This window comes from Garra rufa, chromosome 19, assembly GCF_049309525.1.
Source record: "Garra rufa chromosome 19, GarRuf1.0, whole genome shotgun sequence".
NCBI classification, from domain to species: Eukaryota; Metazoa; Chordata; class Actinopteri; order Cypriniformes; family Cyprinidae; genus Garra; species Garra rufa.
Window position 1 is genome coordinate 24,521,105 of NC_133379.1, and position 21,204 is coordinate 24,542,308.

At 38.1% G+C, this 21,204-nt stretch overlaps 3 protein-coding genes and 1 pseudogene across 3 annotated transcripts; all 4 read right to left on the bottom strand.

Moving 5' to 3' along the window:
- Positions 1-3,747: 3,747 nt before the first annotated feature.
- On the bottom strand, positions 3,748-4,677 carry LOC141293083 (olfactory receptor 4S1-like). The gene has a single exon (XM_073825136.1). The coding sequence runs from the start codon at positions 4,675-4,677 to the stop codon at positions 3,748-3,750; it is 930 nt and encodes a 309-aa protein (XP_073681237.1).
- A 3,771-nt stretch (positions 4,678-8,448) lies between these two features.
- On the bottom strand, positions 8,449-9,272 carry LOC141292023 (olfactory receptor 51I2-like; annotated as a pseudogene).
- Positions 9,273-13,341: 4,069 nt separating this feature from the next.
- On the bottom strand, positions 13,342-14,268 carry LOC141293099 (olfactory receptor 2A12-like). The gene has a single exon (XM_073825151.1). The coding sequence runs from the start codon at positions 14,266-14,268 to the stop codon at positions 13,342-13,344; it is 927 nt and encodes a 308-aa protein (XP_073681252.1).
- A 2,376-nt stretch (positions 14,269-16,644) lies between these two features.
- Positions 16,645-17,571, bottom strand: LOC141293098 (olfactory receptor 2A12-like). Its single transcript, XM_073825150.1, has one exon. It carries the CDS (start codon positions 17,569-17,571, stop codon positions 16,645-16,647), a length of 927 nt encoding a protein of 308 aa, XP_073681251.1.
- Between the last annotated feature and the right edge of the window lie 3,633 nt (positions 17,572-21,204).

A 21,204-nucleotide genomic window follows, 5' to 3' on the forward strand; every position in this document is an offset into this window, starting at 1 on the left:
TTGTTTTATTGCTGCTGGCCTCTGTGAGCTACCAAACAAATTTTGTTGTGTAACTACAATGACAATAAAGTCTCTTTATCTTCTTTATCTTTATCTTTAAAGTCAAGCCAGGTCGCAGCTGCTCCAGCAAAGTCAAGCCAAGTCGCATATGTTTCCTCAAAGCCAAGTCAAGTCAAAGCTGCTCCTTCAACGTCAAGTCAAGTCACAGCAATCCCTTCAAGGCCAAGTCACGTCTTCCCCGAGCATCCAGAGCCAAGTCACGTCTCGCCCGAAAGTCCAGAACCAAGTCACGTCTCACCCAAGCGTCCAGAGCCAAGTCAAATCTTGCCCGAACATCCTGAGCCAAGTCACGTCCCACCCGAGCGTCCAGAGCCAAGTCACGTCTCGCCCGAGTGTCCAGAACCAAGTCACGTCTTGCGCGAGCGTCCAGAACCAAGTCATGTCTTGTCTGAGCACCCAGAGCCAAGTTATGTCTCGCCCGAACGCCCAGAGCCAAGCTACATCTTGTCCGAGCGCCCGATACTCCCGTTTACTCCTGATACCGCTGACTGGCCAGAGCCTCGTCACATCACAGCTGGTCTTCTAGAACCTTATTACACCTCCTCTGTTGGTCTGGAGCCAGCTCACTTCATGCCTTCGTCTCAAGAACTGATTTCCCTGTCCATGGCACTTCCCATCATGGGAGTCACCCTTTTGTGTGTCTGGGACGCGTACACCACCACCGAGTCTCCAGAGGTGGCGGCTCACGCTGCAGAACCCCTGGAGGCAGCTTTGTCTGCTGCTTCTCCCTCCACGTCAATGAGGGCCACCGTAGTTTCCCCAGAGGTGGCGGCCGAGGCTGCAGAACCTCACGAGATAGGGACGGCTGCGTTTGCTCCATGCACGGTGGTAGCGCCCTGTAACACTTCCTCGTTCAATGAACTCTCTGCCCGTCCTGCCACGGCCACGGGGGCCGTTAATGATCTCTCTGTTTGTCCTGTCACAGCTATGGAGGCTGTCAATGAACTTCCTGCCCGTCCTGTCACGGCTATGGAGGCCGTCAGCGAACTCTCTGCCTGTTCAGTCACAGCCACGGAGGCCATCAATGAACTCTCAGCCTGTCCTGTCTCGACAACGGAGGCCGTCAATGAACTCTCAGCCTGTCCTGTCTCGGCAACGGAGGCCATATGTGAACTCTCATCCCTGCCTGCCTTGCCCAAGGACCCACAGACTGTTAAGCACAAAGTTCTTTCCCCTGTGTTCCAGGTCTGTCGGATCCGGCTTCGTGGTCTCCTGCTCTGCCATGGAGGCCTCCTATTCTGTCTGCTCCGGCCTGGTGGTCTTCTGCTCCGCCTTGGAGGTCTCCAGTCCCATCTGCTCCTGTCTGGCAGTCTTCTGCTCCGCCATGGAGGCCTGGTCTGTGCCATCTTGGAGGGGTTTCGTTCGGCACTGGTGGTCTTCTCTGCCGGGGGAATCTTCGCTTCCATCTACCCTGCTGAGGTGGTCCTCAGCTTTCCCCATTCTGCCGGCTCCATCCTGGCTCTCTTATCTGCTGGTCCTGCCTCAGTCCCCACTTCCTCCACCATGGCTCCTCCCTCTGTCGGCTCCGCCTCAGTCTCCTGGTCCTCCACCTGCACATGGACCGGTTCCCCCAGTCCTGCCTCTGTGCCATGTCCGCTCCATCACTCTCCCGGACTGTCATACTGTTTTTTTGGAGCGTCTGGAATCCGCTCCTTAAAGGGGGGGCTCTGTCACGATTGCCGACTGGAGTGCTCATGAACTCCTTTAGAGAGCACTCCAGTCTGGACTCACATTATGGATTCCATTTCCCATGATCCCTCACATGACACTGATCATACAGCCAATCACTTCCTGTGACACACACACACACACGTTGCGAAGTCTTGTTCTGCTTATGCTAACATTACCGAGCGTTCATTCCTAGTCTGTTTTCCTGTTGCCAATCTGTCTGTTCCTGTCTGTTGATTGTCTGCCGCCTGCCTTTTGACCCATCGCTTGTTTTGTGGATTTATTCTGTTTTGCCTGCTGCCCGCCCTGACTTTCTACCTGGACTCTGACCACTATTCTGTATTGTCTATATTGCCCTGTATGCTGTCGATTGACCTGGACTGTACTACTTTGATTATTGAACTTAATAAAGCTGCATTTGGATCCTCATCCCATTGTCATCCATCGTCACAACCTTAACAGGTCGCTGTGAACAGAGCGGTTTTAGAAAAGGTAAAAATTATGTTGTTTTACATGACCACTGAGAAATTTTAACCAAAGTATCTTAGAAATTTCATGAAGGCCTTAAAGAATCATACCAACATGTGAAAATTGTGAAAGTTCCCATTTAATCAAACAAAAAAAAAAAAAACTGAAATAAATCACTCACAGCTCTTGAGTGAATAACTTTAGTAAATTTAACTGAAAGGATTCATGTGTATTTATTTATTTATTTATATGGAGAAGATTATCTTTACTTTTGATTACTTCATTAAATTTCTGTAGTATTTCTGTACCTGAATATTATTGTTAGACCTAATTCCAGTTTAATTTTCCGTTGCCACTTTATATTAGGTGGCCTTAACTACTATGCACTTACACAAAAAAATACTGTATTGCAAAACACTTTTGCTGCTAGTGAGGTGGGATACGGATAAGGTTAGGGACAGGTTTGGTGGTATGGGTATGTTTAAGGGTGGGTTAAAGTGTAAGGAATAGGTAATTACAGAAATTAATTACAGATGTAATTACATGCAGGTATTATTTTAAAATATAAGTAGATAATAGACAATAGACAATGTGAAAACATGTATGTATACCATAAGTGTATAAAATGATTAATTCAAATGTAAGTACAGTACCTAGTTAAGGCTACCTCATATAAAGTGGGACCAATTTTTCTAATACAAAGACTGATCTACTCGTTTTGTATTTATGTTCTCTCTTTAATGGTAATATCATTCCTATATTTGATACTGACATAAAGGAGATGGCGTGGGCCTCTAGAATCTCCAGCATCTAGAATGATTTTGATCAGCTTTTTAATGTTTATAGCAGAGGGCTCTCTCACATGTTACATTTTATGTTTTTTTTTAATTGGTGTAAGATTTTGCATACACATGTGCACCCTTCAAAACGTTTTTAGAGAGTATGTTTTTAAAATACAAATATATATTTGTATAACATATTGTACCATATATGTTCATATGTACTCCATATTCTTAAAAAGGCAAAGTACTTAGAATGTCAAAGGCTCTGCAAAAAAAACTCTCTCTAAGATAAAAATACAATATGCCTTTGTATCAAATCCAGTTACAGCCTAGTTTAATAAAAATAATAATAAAAAATGATAAATAGGTAGTTACCAGAGGTAGTTAAATACATTTTAGAGGTATCTGAATACATTTTTATACAATATGCAATATAAATCATGATGGATAAAAATCTAAACTGCATTTTCTAATTCACTTTTTTATGAATGACATGATACATGATACATGAGTGAGAAGCTTTTCTTTGTTTGCATTATCAACTGATTGATGATATTTGACAAAGAAAACATTAAACTGAAAATAAACTAAATTTAGCATATTTCACAGTAATAAAAGTTGTTATAAACATTTTGGTGTATGTTTCAGCATAAAATGACATGAGCAGTCTTTCATTTATGCTTCAGTTGTTTACAATGAGAATTCAATGTTATATAAAGACTATTTTAAGATAAAATACAATGCAGAAAACACATAGAACAGAATTTTATCATGATTTTTTCAAGATATTTATACAAAATTTCAAGATTCTGTTGCGGACCTCTTTCAAGTTTAAACCATAGATTAGAGGATTTAACAGAGGTGGCACAATAATTATTTCTAAAGCCAAAAAATTGCGCAGATCATCTGGGAAATCGCTTGTGCCGTATCTGTTGTACATTGTATCAAAAAGCATTGCAACACTGAAATTAACTAATGAAATTACATGAGGCACACATGTCTGCCAAAATTTTCTTCTGCACTCTAATGATGCTTTACATGCAATGGCAAGCTTCACATAGGATACAATAATTACAGCGAAAATGCAAAAATGAAATGAAATGCCTATTAGTCCATAAATGTTATTGGTGTCAGTTGATCCACATGAGAGCTTTACCATTGACCAGTTGTCACAATACAGTTTATCAATGTGATTTTTACATAATACCAATTTATTTGTTAGGATCAGAGCAATGAGTGTTGAGATTAATGGTACAGTCCAACAAATGAAAAGTAACATGACACAAGAAAGTGTGTTCATCTTTGAGTGATAGTCTAAAGGTCGACATATGGCCACATGTCTGTCATATGCCATCACTGCTAATGTAGAATATTCACACTTAATTGAACTGTAGATAACAAAAGATTGAAAAGCACACATGTAAGAAGGAATCACATATGAATCCAGTATTAAATCATGTAGGAATTTAGGATAAAATCCAGTGGCTCCATAAATTCCATTTAAACACAGATTGCACAGAAAAATGTACATTGGTTGATGAAGGGCTCTCTCCAAAACAATGACCACACAAAGGCAACTGTTCAAAAACAATATTAGACTATAAATTAAGAAAATGCATGTGAAATATATATATCTATATGATTTAGAGTCTTGTGGTTCCATCAAGGTGTAGGTTGCAAAATAAGTAATATTATCCATTATAATAATAATAATAATAATTCGTTACATTTATATAGCGCTTTTCTAGACACTCAAAGCGCTTTACAGTGTCAGGGGTATCTCCTTATCTCTGTATGTGTCTCTGTACCACAAAATAAAAAATTAATTGATATTTGATTATTTACAATCACCAAATATTTCAAATTAAGAATAGCAATTAAATCTCAAGTAACACAAAACTGCTAATACTAGCAAACTATTACCAAGCCAGAGTCCTGATCCCGCATGTTCACAACCACGGAGAGGCTCTGAAGACAACTCACATGCGTATATATGCCTTTTTCCCTCACAGCAAATTCTCAGAGAGACTCAAGCATATGCACCTCAGGGATTCAATTATTAATCATAAATCATAAAGATGTGATTTTCAGTATAAATTTGCATTTGTTTAATTTCTTAGTATATTCTGTTACAAATGTAAAAGAAATGTAAAAGTCTACAAAAATATACACCGAAGACAAGCATTCAGCAGACTGTTACATAAAAATGCATATAGCTTTCATTCAGTTCATTTCCACAAGTTAAGAAATTAAAAAAGAAACATCAGTGTATCTTTTAATTTAGTATTTTTTTATTTTTATTTTTTTTAGATATAATACTTATAATTGTTAAATACATTAATTATTGTTCTTTTTTTTGTATTGGTATGGTATTCATAGATTAAAAAATAAAAAACAATAAGGTCTCTTAAAGGGATAGCACCCAAAAAGACTGTCATTTAGGTAGGGCATTTACACGTGACTGTTTTAGGCAATAACAAAAAGGTTAACTTTTTGTATGTTTTAGCAGTTAATTAACACAACAATGTGCTATTAGGACCTGTAAATGCTTACTTAAAAAAAAAAAAAGGTTTTCAAAGTGTATAGTATACACGAATGCCGGAAGCGATGTGTCGCGTGTATACGACACTCATTGTTTACACAGAGCATAAAGATTGTTTGCGTATACTACGCCAGAGCTTGTACACAGGTAACGTGCCGAATGCTGAACACGCACTCAGGACAGTTGGACATTGCTTAGTATCAGAGGTAAATAAAAATATAAATACTGTTCAGTTTCTCGCAAAAAAACGTTAATTTCGTATCTTAGGACATCAATGTATCGTCACGAGCTGCAGGGTTTATTTGGATTTGTCTGTGCATGTTTTTTTTTTTAACTTTCAAAGGTTTGGTGCCCATTCACTGCCATTATATGCATAACAGACTGCAACGGTTTGAGTTAAAAATCTTTGTTTGTGTTCTACTGAAGAAACAAAGTCAACTACATCTTGGATGCCCTGATGGTAAGCAGATAAACATCAAATTTTCATTTTTGGGTGAACTATCCCTTTAATATGGCCGCTGCCATCTTGGGGAAAATGGCGTAATTTGGAGCCAGAGTCTGCACAGTAGAGATTCGTTTGGAGCCAGAGTCTGCGCAGTAGTGTTGTGAGGTGGAGCCACGGTATCAAATTCCCGCCCAAACTCCCACAGACCCAATCGCAAGATCACAATCATGACACCACACCCTGTTTTTATAGTATCAAATAACTACCTAAAACTTATTAGAAAAACAAACACTTGAACATGAATCAGCATTATAAGAACTACCTCACAAGATGGAAACCATCTTTGGAAAAAAAAAAATTTGAAGTGTAATTCGATTATTTAGTTTGGCTCATGTCCCATTAGATTACATAGAGAGGGTGGGGTTTATGACCTATACTGCAGCCGGCCACCGGGGGGCAATCAAAACGTTTTGGCTTCACTTTTCGGGACTCGTACTGCATTCAAGGAAGTTTGCTGACGTAATATGGACGCAACAGGCACAGTAATATCACGCAGCGCCTGAAATTAGTTCCCAGGTTAGCATTTCCACATGTTCTGTGTGATATTACTGCGCCTGTTTCAGCCATGTTACGGCAGAAAACTTCCTTGACTATTACGCCGGAATGGGAGTGTAGTTCCTAATCTTATCGGCCTAGAAAATCGCAGCTTTACATTTTCCGCCGGTATTAGTACTTGATATAACTACAGAATAGTCAAGTTTTAAATAGGACAAATATAAAAACTAATTGGTCATTTTTGAACGTGATGCTATATTGGTCTAATAAGATTCAATAATCTATGCTAAGATATGCTAAAAGTGATATCGCCAGAACAAGAGAACGGCTGAATGGATTTCAAAATGGTAAAACTCAACTTATTAACTCGGGGGGAGTTGGAGAATGAGCCTATTTCCAAACAAAGTGGAGTGTTCCTTTAACGCTGTAAAGCAGTAATTTGTGCTGCTCTTGGTAGATTGCGCTGGTCATTATGGAAATAATGTTGCGTTTTTGTTCTTTAATGTGCACCTTGTCAGTAAATCACACATAGAATCACACATTATGGAATTGTGCTCTAGTGCTAATTTGCCCTGTTTAGTAATGTGGCCCCTAGTGTGTGCAAGCACAGCCATTTGACACACATACGTAGAACCTGAATCTTCATCCTTAGCCAATGTCTGTGCTGTTTCTCTCCAGAAGTTATTACAATCTTTATACTCTTAAACCAAAACTGTTGGTATCTTATCCTGCTTGTGCAAGCACTTGTTGACATGCATGTCTGTTGTTATTGCCATATTTACTGGTTTGTTGTTGTTGCCTAGTGTTGCCACCGTGTGGATCAATTCAAGCAGTTAATTTTCTTCTCTGTTCAAAGTACACTCCACTAAAAGTGAGAGTGGATGGAAGCATTCAGCGCGTGTGCATTACCTGGACCTTTGTTTTCAAGTGCTCAAAATCACATATGCATACTGTAGTCCATGTAGACACAAAAAAACAGGCAGCATGTGGACAGTGAACACGGACATCAGCATCAGATCTGGCTGTGCTATTTTAATGATAAAAAAGTTGATATAAGGTGTAAAACTTTTGCTCATCTTCAAGTCAAGCAAGCCATTTCAAGCATCTGTTTTCTATATGGTTAGTTGTGTTTCTGCATAGTGATGGCTGCTTTATAACACTGCTTTAAACCATTTGCAAATATTTTATTTTAAACCTTTGGTTTAGAGCATGAATCATTTTGGCCAAGTAACAAGATTTCAGCAAATGATGATACCAAAATTCTTCATGCTAAGGTGGCAAATGAAGCCATAATGCACTGCCTGCTCCAGTTGTGATATCAAGCTTTTTGTGTGTGTTAGGAAATAGCCTTTATTCTAATCAGTTAAGCATTTCCTAGATTCAGGTTTTTCCCTATTCACTTTTATGCACAAGCACAAGGAGCCACGAAAAGCTTTGCTGTATTTTCTCTGGTTGATGGTACATGACAGAGAAAACATGTCACTGTAATTGATATTGAGGCACACATGTCTGCAAGAATTTCTCTCTGCACTCTAATGCTTTACATGCAATGGCAAGTCTTACATAGGATACAATAATTACAGCAAAAATGCATAAATAAATTAAAAATAAATAAAGTCAATAATGTTGTTGGTGGCAGTTGATTCACATGAGAGTTTTACTACTTACCAGCACCAGTACATTTTATCAATGTGATTTTTACACAGTGTCAACCGGCATGACAATAGAAGGACTCTGGACATAGTAATAAATGATACTGTCCAACCCAAGGCAATATTCAACATAATATTGTCATAACTTACCATTAGTCATTCGTAACAAAATTACAGTTTTTCCTAAAGCATGCCAGTTTTTCAGAAATGTAATTAATCCTTTGCTTTAACATTGTACATGCAAGAAAACAGAACAATAATGAGTGAGTGTATTCTTTATTGTTTTCTGATATTAACAAACGATTTCAGGATTCTTTTGCATACTTCATGGAGTTTTAACCCATAGATCACTGGATTAACAAGAGGCGGCACAATAAGCATCTCTAGAGCCAAAAAAGTTTGCAGATTCTCTGAGACATTGCTTGAGCCATATCTGCTGTACATGGCATCAAAAAACACAGCAACAACATAATTCATCACTGTAAATATATGAGGCACACATGTCTGCCAGAATTTCCTTCTGCACTCTAATGATGCTTTGTATGCGATGATTATTTTTATATAGGACAAAAAAATAAAACCAACCAAGCAAGAATAAAATGAAATGACAAAAAATCCATAAATATTATTGATGACGGATGATTCACATGAAAGTTTTACCATAGACCAGTTGTCACAGTACAATTTATTAATGTGATATTTACACAATATCAACCTATTTGACAACACAAGAAGAATAGTCATGTAAACGAAGGGTAGAATCCAACAGAAGCAAAGTAATACGCTGCATGAAAATTTATTCAGTTTTGTATGATAGTCTAAAGGCCGACAATTGGCCATGTGTCTGTCGTATGCCATCACAGTTACTGTAGTACATCACACATAACTGAACTGTAGATCACAAAAGCTTGAAATGCACACATGTAAGAAGGAATCGCATATGAATCCAGTGATAAATTATGTAGGAATTTAGGATAAAATCCTGCGGCTCCATAAATACCATTTACACACAGATTGCACAGGAAAATGCACATTGGTTCATGAAGAGCTTTCTCCAAGATTATAACAACACTGACCCAAGTGTTAACAATAAGTATCATAATATAGAGCACCAAAAAGCATGTGAAATATACATGTCTGTATGATTTGGAGTCTCTTGGTTCATCAGCGTGTAGGTAGGAAAAGATTATCCATATTCATCAACCACATAAAAGACAAAAAGACACAGATTTTTTAAGCCATACAACCATTACCTTACACCAGTGGTCAAATCTTACAGTATATGGTCTCAGATATAGAGGCTGGAGGCTGTAATGACCACTGACCTGCTTTTAAATAACACTTTTGTTAATGACAACATGTCCGTGATGATCTAGCAAATAAGCCCTAGAGATTATTCTATAATCTTATTTGGCCTTTCACATGTTTTCCATTGCATTACAGCATTTGGAACTCAAATCAGCAGACGATTTAAAAATCAGAAATGGTTTGAAAATTTCCCTTAGCATTATTTTTGAGAAGGTAAAACTTCATCTAAATATTCAGGTAAAATATTCATATTTAAAAAGGCAGGGCCATCACTTGAATTTAAACTGCTCACATCAAAATGTTTATGGGTGTCTACTGTACATCTACCCTGGAAATCCAGAGGTCTCGCGAGAGCACAATTTGAATTGTCTCTGCAAGACACTCTGGCATCGAGCAATGATGCATGTTACTGCAATACGTAAGCAATTGTGGGAACCAATCAAATCGGTGCATCTGATGTAGGCGGGCCAGAGGCGAGCTAAGCTGATGACAACACCACTGCGACGTACGGAATCATTAGTAAACATTGTAAGAGATCTACAGATGAAAACCAGTTGTTTGAAACGGCTTTGGCCGCTGAAAAGAACGAGTTAGACTTGGCTTTTCATTTAAAAGAGGAACAGAAAACCGCGCTCGAATCGTTCCTTTGCGAGAAGGACGTTTTTGCTGTTTTGCCGACTGGATACGGCAAGAGTTTAATCTATCATTTAGCTCCGCTGGTAACGAAGCATGAAGAGGAACAGATCCGAAGCGGGTAATGCCAGATGGCATTCGGCAGTCTCGAGTCATGGCTGTTAAAAAAGAAGTTGCTATAAATGTTATCGAACAAGGTCTACCGGGACAACCTGATCGGGATTGTGGTGGATGAGGTCCATCTCATTTACAAATGGTAAGAGTCACTTGGTAAACTCACTGTAATGAAAAACGGAACTATTCAATAGTAATACAGTAGCCTAACTTGAACAGGACGATATGTCTCGCTGCTGAATGAAACGCTAGCGTCTATCCACATATTAGTTGATAGTTAATGAATAGTTTGATCGGACCTAATTGTTTTAATGAGATTGATTCGGCTGTCGTAATTAATAGTTATTAATCTTGTCACATTGTTTATGTTATAACATTGAAATCCACTCATGTTCACCATCACTCTGGGTACGTCACACCATTTATTGTTGCGATTGGTCTGGAGTTATCCAATTGTGTTCAGTGAGAGTTTCAAATGCATCTTAATAGATTATGGTCTGGATTTTTCCAGGCTACTGTACATCGTGAAATGTGAAAAAAGAAGGGGTATAAATACTTTCAGCAGTTAAGAAAACATCTGATCATAGCCATGCAGATATGTTTGCATCGGCTCTGCAATTTGGAACTTTAGTTACGTCACATTTTTTGCGCATTTTAATGTATCGTATTAGAAATGAGTGATGAAAACATTAAATTAAAAAAAAAAAGTTGGCCCAGCAACAAATAAAAAAGCAAAATATAGCTGCAAGCAGCAATTACAGGGCCAAGCACTCAAATGGGAAAATGAGGAGCTAAGGATGGCAGGAACAGCAAACCAACTGCAACAATAAGTAAAAAGAAGCCATTTTAGGATGATTTTAGTCAAAACGACAGAAAAATGATGTAGAATGCCTACTGATATGATTTAATGGCTTATTAGGTTTGACCAACAGGTGGCGCTGTTATCAAATCGATGTGGTGTGTTTAGTGTGAGATGACAAACGTTCACACAAAGTTTGGTGTCATTATGTCAAAGTTTTCCAAAGATATAGCCTTAGAGTCATTTTCACATCAAGCCTAAAATTTATAGAGCTGCTGTACGAAAACGGTTTCATCTATCAACATAAAATCTATAACTTTTTGTCAGCACAGTCTGAAGATGATCTGACTCGATTTTGGTGAAAATCGGACAAACGGTCTAGGACTAGTTCGAAAAAGTAGGTTTTCAACATAGATCAAAATGGCGGACAGGAAGTTTGGCAAACTGTGGCATAATTGGTATCTATGTTGTCGGCATGACCCAAGGAATATTTTGAGACCAGTTTCATTACAATAGGCTAATGCTATCTACAGTTATCAGCATTTTTGATCATTTTAAAACTAATGGTTAATGAATGCTTCATTACTCTTGACCAATAGGTGGCGCTGCCACCAAATTAATGGGTTGTGATCAGTGTGAGGTGGTAACGCCACATACCAAATTTGGTGCAAATATCTCAAAGCTTTGCACAGATACAGCTTCCGATGCACTTTGGCATCTTTCCAGCAAATTCGTTGATGCGTTAAATGAAAACGGTTTTGAATATCAACACAAAATCCATAACTTTTTGTCAGCATGGTCTGAAGATGATCCGAGTCAAATTTGGTGAAAATCCGACTAACGGTCTAGGAGGAGTTCGAAAAAGTAGGTTTTCTACATTCATTAAAATGGCGAACAGGAAGTTAGGCCAATTTTGGCATAATTGGTATCAATGTTCTCGGCCTGACCCAATGAATATTTTGAGATCACTTTTATTACAATAAGCCATTTTTTTACAGAAGTTATTAGCATTTTTCGAAATTTCGTTATAACTTTTGACCACAAGGTGGCGCTGGCCCCAAAATTGTTATGTACATTCAGGGCATGGTGCCGAACATTTTTGTAATTATTGTCGAAACGATACGCTAATCTGTTCTCAAGATACAGCATTTTAAAGCTAAATTCAAAATGGCCGACACCCAAAATGGCTGACATGGGAAAATTGGATATGGTTCGACTCGGCATGCACCTCCGAATCTAACGGGACGAGTTTCGAGATTTTTGGCCAAATCACTAAGAAGTTATAAGCAAAAATAGCCAATTTTCATATCTCCTGAGCACTAGGTGGCACTGTGACGAAACACTGCAGGTATCCTCAGGTCATGGTTATTATAACACACACCAAGTTTGGTCTCAATATTCCAAAGCGTTGCAGAGATATGGCCTCACTTCCATTTTTGAACGCTTTTCGTAGAATTAATTAGCGCGTTATTCGAGAACGGTTTGTCCAATCAACTTGAATTCCATAACTTGCTGCATGGTCTGAAGATGATCTGAGCCAATTTTGGTGAAAATCAGACAAACCGTCTAGGACGAGTTCGAAAAAGTAGGTTTTACAAACAATTAATTATAGAAAAAAAACTAATCCTTACGATTTTTGAAATTTGGTGTTCATTCGACTCGGCATGACCCAAGGATTCAGAGAAAATTGGAATTTTGATTTTATGGCTTACGGTTCAAAAGTTATTAGCAAATAGAAAGTGAAACTTTGGACAAGTGGTGGCGCTAGAGAGTTTGAGTTAGAGACTCCAAACTTGCTATAGTTAATGTTGAGACTGTCCTCTATTAGTGTGCCAAATTATACAACTTTCCCGCAAGCGGTTCTATGGGCTGCCATAGACTTGCGGCGGAATAATAATAATAAGAATCCTAACAGATACAATAGGTGCCATCGCACCTTCGGTGCTTGGCCCCTAATAACACTAACGGATACAATAGGTGCCATCGCACCTTCGGTGCTTGGCCCCTAAAAATAAAATAAAATTCAGCAGTAATGAAACCAGTATTCCTCATGTTTAGTTGGCAAATGAAGCCATAATGCTTTGACATTGTTTTGTGTGTTAGGAAATAACTTGTATTCTAAACAGTAAAGCAAATCCTAGATTCAGGTTTTTCCCTATTTACTTTTATGCACAAGCACAATTTATTACCGTAGACATATGAGGCACACACGTCTGCCAGAATTTCCGTCTGCACTCTAATGATGCTTTACATGCAGTGACAAGCTTTACATAGGACACAATAATTACAGCAAAAAAAAAAGCAAGTCTATATATTTATTGTTTTCTGATATTAATAAAAGATTTCAAGAGTCTTTTTCGTACTTCTTGGAGTTTTAACCCATAGACTACTGGATTAACAAGAGGCGGCACAATAAGCATCTCTAGAGCCAAAAAATTTTGCAGATACTCTGAGACATTGCTTGAGCCATATCTGCTGTACATGGCATCAAATACCAGAGCAACAACATAATTCATCACTGTAAACAAATGAGGCACACATGTCTGCCAAAATTTCTTTCTGCACTCTAATGATGCTTTGCATGCGATGATAAGTTTTATATAGGACAAAAAAATAAAACCAACCAGACAAGAATAAAATGACATGACAATTAAACCATAAACATTATTGATGATAGTTGATTCACATGAAAGTTTTACCATAGACCAATTGTCACAGTACAATTTATTAATGTGATATTTACACAATTTCAACCTATTTGACAACACAAGAACAATAAGCAGGTAAACGAAGGGTAGGATCCAACAGAAGCTAATTAATATGCTGCATGTAAATTTGTTCAGTTTTGTATGATAGTCTAAAGGTTGACATATGGCCACATATCTGTCATATGCCATCACAGTTACTGTAGTACAGTCACACAAAATTGAACTGTAGATCACAAAAGTTTGAAATGCACACATGTAAGAAGAAATCACAAATGAATTCATCATTAAATCATGCAGGAATTTAGGATAAAATCCTGCAGCTCCATAAATATCATTTACACACAGATTGCACAGAAAAATGTACATTGGTTCATGAAGAGCTTTCTCCAAGACGATAACAACACTGACCCAAGTGTTAACAAGAAGTATCATAATATAGAGCACCAAAAAGCATGTAAAATATATATGTCTGTATAATTTGGAGTCTCTTGGTTCCATCAGGGTGTAGATAGGGAAAGATGTTATATTATCCATGTTCATCAAATATAGTCAACGAAAATCAACCACATAAAAGACAAAAATGCAAAAAGACAGATTTCTAAAACCATTCAAAGTTACCTTACACCAGCGGTCAAATCGTACAGTATATGGTCTCAGATATGGAAACTGTAATGACCACTAACCTGCTTATAAATAACACTTTTGCTCTTGACAACAGGTCCGTAAGGATTTAGCAAATAAACCCTAGGGGTTATTCTATGAACTTGTTTGGCCTTTCACATGTTTTTCATTGTCTTACAGCATTTGGAACTCAAATCACCAGACGATTTAAAAATCAGAAATGATTTAAAACATTTTCTTAGCATTATTTTCGAGAAGGTAAAGCTTTATAAATAGTTATCTTTGAAAAGACAGGGCCATCACTTGAATTCAAATAACATTTTATGGGTGTCAACTGTACATCGTGACCCCTGCCACAAACTACATTAAGAGTAAGATTTACTAAGCAGGGCAAATTATTGTAAGCGCACAAGCCCATAAAAACACAAATGCGAGTGGACATTTTTGCAGTGATCTACTGACAATGAGCAAATTAAAGAGCATACAGTACGCGCAGCAATGACTGACACAATCTATTAAGAGCACTACAGTTTATAGTAGGGTTGCGAACAAATCAGATACTAACAACACCGGTGCAAAATGGGTTAAGACATACTTATGCGGGGAATTAAGTATTTGTGTAAATACCACTATACTGACTATCACCTTGCACAATTAATTTAAAGGGGTCATCCGGTGCCACGTACACTTTTACAAGCTGTTTAAACTGTAATGTGTGTTAGCAGTGTGTGTACACAACCACCCTAGAATGACAAAGATCCGCCCAGTAATTTTCTTTTAATTTAGTAAAATAATTTGCCCCTTCTCATATCGAGCCGTTCTCAGATGCCTGTCGTTGTGGCATAACACCGACAGAGGCCACTCCTGCGATAGTTGATAGACAGTAGTGTGAGACACCCCTCGCTGCAGACTGTAGCGCGGTGACGTCAGGTAACTACGTCACGTATGTGTTTACCGCGCATGCGCAAAGTGACGTATGGTATGTCTATAACACGCATGCGCGCCATACTTACTGCCGTTACTGCGCAATGTGCGCATGTACATTATTGGCTTAAATATTCCACAGGCAGAATTGCCAAAGCAACAGAAAAATGTCCATAATTATACTAAATAAACAAGAATCATGACACATATTACTGTTTTTTCCCCTTCTTTTTTTCACCTGTGACCTTTTTATGTTAAGTATGCACGTTACGTCACACACGACGCGAAAACGCCTAACGTCACCACGCAATGCAAATTACACAGGCATACCACTGATCTATAATAGAGATCAGTCCTGAAGACACAATGTTGTTCACTTATAACATGCTTTGTGAACTCCATGGTCACTTTATTTTCACATTAACACAACTGCAAATGTTTTGAGCCCATTTTTCATTAGGTGGCCTTAACTACTATGTGCTTACATTTAAATTAATCATTTGGTACAATGCACTTATTGTGTACATACATGTTTTTACATTGTGCTTACATTTTTAAAAATACCTATATGTAATTACATCTGTAATTAATTTCTGTAATTACATTTATAGTTACACAGTTGACCCATTCCGTAGATCTTAACCCACCCTTAAACCTACCCATACCACCAAACCTGTCCCTAACCTTACCCATATCCCACCTTAATAGAAGCAAAAGTGTTATGCAATACAATATGACCACAATAAATACATTACGGCTTACGGTTCAAAAGTTATTAGCAAATAGAAAGTGAAACTTTGGACAAGTGGTGGCGCTAGAGAGTTTGAGTTAGAGACTCCAAACTTGCTATAGTTAATGTTGAGACTGTCCTCTATTAGTGTGCCAAATTATACAACTTTCCCGCAAGCGGTTCTATGGGCTGCCATAGACTTGCGGCGGAATAATAATAATAAGAATCCTAACAGATACAATAGGTGCCATCGCACCTTCGGTGCTTGGCCCCTAATAACACTAACGGATACAATAGGTGCCATCGCACCTTCGGTGCTTGGCCCCTAAAAATAAAATAAAATTCAGCAGTAATGAAACCAGTATTCCTCATGTTTAGTTGGCAAATGAAGCCATAATGCTTTGACATTGTTTTGTGTGTTAGGAAATAACTTGTATTCTAAACAGTAAAGCAAATCCTAGATTCAGGTTTTTCCCTATTTACTTTTATGCACAAGCACAATTTATTACCGTAGACATATGAGGCACACACGTCTGCCAGAATTTCCGTCTGCACTCTAATGATGCTTTACATGCAGTGACAAGCTTTACATAGGACACAATAATTACAGCAAAAAAAAAAGCAAATCTATATATTTATTGTTTTCTGATATTAATAAAAGATTTCAAGAGTCTTTTTCGTACTTCTTGGAGTTTTAACCCATAGACTACTGGATTAACAAGAGGCGGCACAATAAGCATCTCTAGAGCCAAAAAATTTTGCAGATACTCTGAGACATTGCTTGAGCCATATCTGCTGTACATGGCATCAAATACCAGAGCAACAACATAATTCATCACTGTAAACAAATGAGGCACACATGTCTGCCAAAATTTCTTTCTGCACTCTAATGATGCTTTGCATGCGATGATAAGTTTTATATAGGACAAAAAAATAAAACCAACCAGACAAGAATAAAATGACATGACAATTAAACCATAAACATTATTGATGATAGTTGATTCACATGAAAGTTTTACCATAGACCAATTGTCACAGTACAATTTATTAATGTGATATTTACACAATTTCAACCTATTTGACAACACAAGAACAATAAGCAGGTAAACGAAGGGTAGGATCCAACAGAAGCTAATTAATATGCTGCATGTAAATTTGTTCAGTTTTGTATGATAGTCTAAAGGTTGACATATGGCCACATATCTGTCATATGCCATCACAGTTACTGTAGTACAGTCACACAAAATTGAACTGTAGATCACAAAAGTTTGAAATGCACACATGTAAGAAGAAATCACAAATGAATTCATCATTAAATCATGCAGGAATTTAGGATAAAATCCTGCAGCTCCATAAATATCATTTACACACAGATTGCACAGAAAAATGTACATTGGTTCATGAAGAGCTTTCTCCAAGACGATAACAACACTGACCCAAGTGTTAACAAGAAGTATCATAATATAGAGCACCAAAAAGCATGTAAAATATATATGTCTGTATAATTTGGAGTCTCTTGGTTCCATCAGGGTGTAGATAGGGAAAGATGTTATATTATCCATGTTCATCAAATATAGTCAACGAAAATCAACCACATAAAAGACAAAAATGCAAAAAGACAGATTTCTAAAACCATTCAAAGTTACCTTACACCAGCGGTCAAATCGTACAGTATATGGTCTCAGATATGGAAACTGTAATGACCACTAACCTGCTTATAAATAACACTTTTGCTCTTGACAACAGGTCCGTAAGGATTTAGCAAATAAACCCTAGGGGTTATTCTATGAACTTGTTTGGCCTTTCACATGTTTTTCATTGTCTTACAGCATTTGGAACTCAAATCACCAGACGATTTAAAAATCAGAAATGATTTAAAACATTTTCTTAGCATTATTTTCGAGAAGGTAAAGCTTTATAAATAGTTATCTTTGAAAAGACAGGGCCATCACTTGAATTCAAATAACATTTTATGGGTGTCAACTGTACATCGTGACCCCTGCCACAAACTACATTAAGAGTAAGATTTACTAAGCAGGGCAAATTATTGTAAGCGCACAAGCCCATAAAAACACAAATGCGAGTGGACATTTTTGCAGTGATCTACTGACAATGAGCAAATTAAAGAGCATACAGTACGCGCAGCAATGACTGACACAATCTATTAAGAGCACTACAGTTTATAGTAGGGTCGCGAACAAATCAGATACTAACAACACCGGTGCAAAATGGGTTAAGACATACTTATGCGGGGAATTAAGTATTTGTGTAAATACCACTATACTGACTATCACCTTGCACAATTAATTTAAAGGGGTCATCCGGTGCCACGTGCACTTTTACAAGCTGTTTAAACTGTAATGTGTGTTAGCAGTGTGTGTACACAACCACCCTAGAATGACAAAGATCCGCCCAGTAATTTTCTTTTAATTTAGTAAAATAATTTGCCCCTTCTCATATCGAGCCGTTCTCAGATGCCTGTCGTTGTGGCATAACACCGACAGAGGCCACTCCTGCGATAGTTGATAGACAGTAGTGTGAGACACCCCTCGCTGCAGACTGTAGCGCGGTGACGTCAGGTAACTACGTCACGTATGTGTTTACCGCGCATGCGCAAAGTGACGTATGGTATGTCTATAACATGCATGCGCGCCATACTTACTGCCGTTACTGCGCAATGTGCGCATGTACATTATTGGCTTAAATATTCCACAGGCAGAATTGCCAAAGCAACAGAAAAATGTCCATAATTATACTAAATAAACAAGAATCATGACACATATTACTGTTTTTTCCCCTTCTTTTTTTCACCTGTGACCTTTTTATGTTAAGTATGCACGTTACGTCACACACGACGCGAAAACGCCTAACGTCACCACGCAATGCAAATTACACAGGCATACCACTGATCTATAATAGAGAACTGGATTGCTCATGACGTCATAAAAGTGAAGCCACCGCGTCATATTAGTATTCCCTAGTATTCACATACATTCTATTGAATGAATAGGAAACTATACTATTTTACTGACAAAACACCACATAACAAGTCAGCGTTTATATATCTGAAGTCTCACTGTCATTATATAGATCAGTGAGGCATACCCATAGATAAATATATATAGAATGTGTATAGTCATATATATATATAGTCTTATATGTATAGTCATTCTATATATATTTATGGGCAGTGGCGGTTCTACACGGAGGCCAAGGGAGGCCCGTGCCCCTGTAGACATATCCTTGGCCACCCCTGTGGCCCCCCCTACTGACCAAATAAAAAAATTAATTAATCATGGTTTTACACACGAGCGCCAAAAGCGGAACTAATGCGACGCATCGTTCTACTTACATGGGTAAATTAGAGCGGCGCACACAAACACTGCAGCAACAATTAGAACTACTCTTGGATAGAGGAGCTACGATTTATTTCTCCTGTTGCAAGAGTCGAAGGTAAGCAAAACAATTTCATTTCGTGAGTGACTTGTTGTTCTTGCACATAACCGTGTTACTTTTGTTTTTCACACTGATAATTAAATCAAGTTTGTAAATGGCTTTGTAAAATCTTTGTTAACGTTAGTTAATAAAAATATACAGCTGTTCATTGTTAGTTCATGATCAAGTGCCGGTTCAGTTCTGCTGAAATTCTACACCTCTGAGAACTCTCTCATTAAAACAAAGAAAGTGTAGACATGATGTAAATAAGAGATTAATTGTATTGTTTAAATGTGATTTTATTACCTTTTATTAACTTTGAGAGATTGCGATGAACTACAGTAATGTATGAGTGACAGCTTTCCAGTGATTGTAAGGGGAGCGCGCACTTTTAAGACTATAATTAATTCAGAATTTGAATTCATTTATTCACGGATTCACTCTCTGATAACGCAACATCGCCATTGCTATCGTGCAGCACATAGGCTATACATCAGTTACACAAACTAAGAGAAGGTAAAGCAGGTGCTTACTCATCAAAATATGTCTAAACAGCCGCACTGCACGTGTCGACACGCGCCCGTGAGTAAACATTTTTTTTCTTTCACCATGCAGCAAACGTAAAAAAAATTAAACCGTTTAACTTATAGTAAAAATCGGTTAAAATTCTTACTGTCGGTTAACAGTGAACGGTCAATATGAGCATCCCTAAAATGTTTGTATGATTTTAAAGTAAAATAAAGTTTATAATCTTTAAATATCACTTGTTGTCATTTTTTAATGTGCCCCTCTGGTTAAACACTGGCCCCTTCTTGGCCCCCCTAGTCAAATTTGTCTAGAACCGCCACTGTTTATGGGCATACCATATGTCACTTTGCGCATGCGTGGTAAACACATACGTGACGTCGGTACCTGACGTCACCGCGCTACAGTCTGCAGCGAGGAGTACGTGGGTAGTGTTTTAGCATAGACCCGCCCCGAGTGTAAACTGACAGCACTGAGGGAGTGTGACTGCCGATCTACCTAAATGGGTTAATGTTTACACTAATCATTTCTCACCATACTGCTTTTTAACGAGGGTCAGTATAAGCTTAGCTTTGTAACGCTAGATGGTTTAAAACGGTGTCTGTTAATGATTAAGATGTAACCTTAATGCAATACCTGCAAAAGTGTTTACAGCCCGCAACTGCATATGAGTAAAGACCGACTATAACACTCACATTTATGTATTTCAATATAAGGACGGGGTAAGATATTAACCATCACTTTATTGCTCTTGTTCAATCAGCTATGCCTCAGTAAACACCGCGTTCGTATCTTTACCACAGTAAACACACCGCGGTCATCTCTTTACCACAGTAAACACACCGCGTTCGTCTCTTTACCACAGTAAACACATGGCGTTTATCTCTTCAGTACTCTACCCTGCCAGTAACGTACATATAAAGATAAATCAAAGTGACATTAAGTTTACTAACCATTCAGACACGTCCAGTATAAGCCGTAAGGTTAATTGCCGAACTTCTTTGCGGGTGTCATCTTGTTTCGGTTCCAACTCCGGTTTTTAAATTAAATTTTAAATGGATGGGGTTGTACAGTGTCCTCAAAGCCCCCCAAGTGCCATTTTTACGGTGGCCGAGAGAGGCCAACGCGCTGCAAACAAGAAAACACATGCAAACAGAAAAAACGACAACAAATTAAGAAAGCATCTTCATCAGTTTGACAACACAGGCGCTGCAAATCCTCGCAACGCAAACACA

Bases quoted from the DNA above. Each gene is read 5' to 3' on its own strand.
- LOC141293083 (XM_073825136.1), bottom strand. From the start codon at position 4,677: ATGGATAATATTACTTATTTTGCAACCTACACCTTGATGGAACCACAA.
- LOC141293099 (XM_073825151.1), bottom strand. From the start codon at position 14,268: ATGGATAATATAACATCTTTCCCTATCTACACCCTGATGGAACCAAGA.
- LOC141293098 (XM_073825150.1), bottom strand. From the start codon at position 17,571: ATGGATAATATAACATCTTTCCCTATCTACACCCTGATGGAACCAAGA.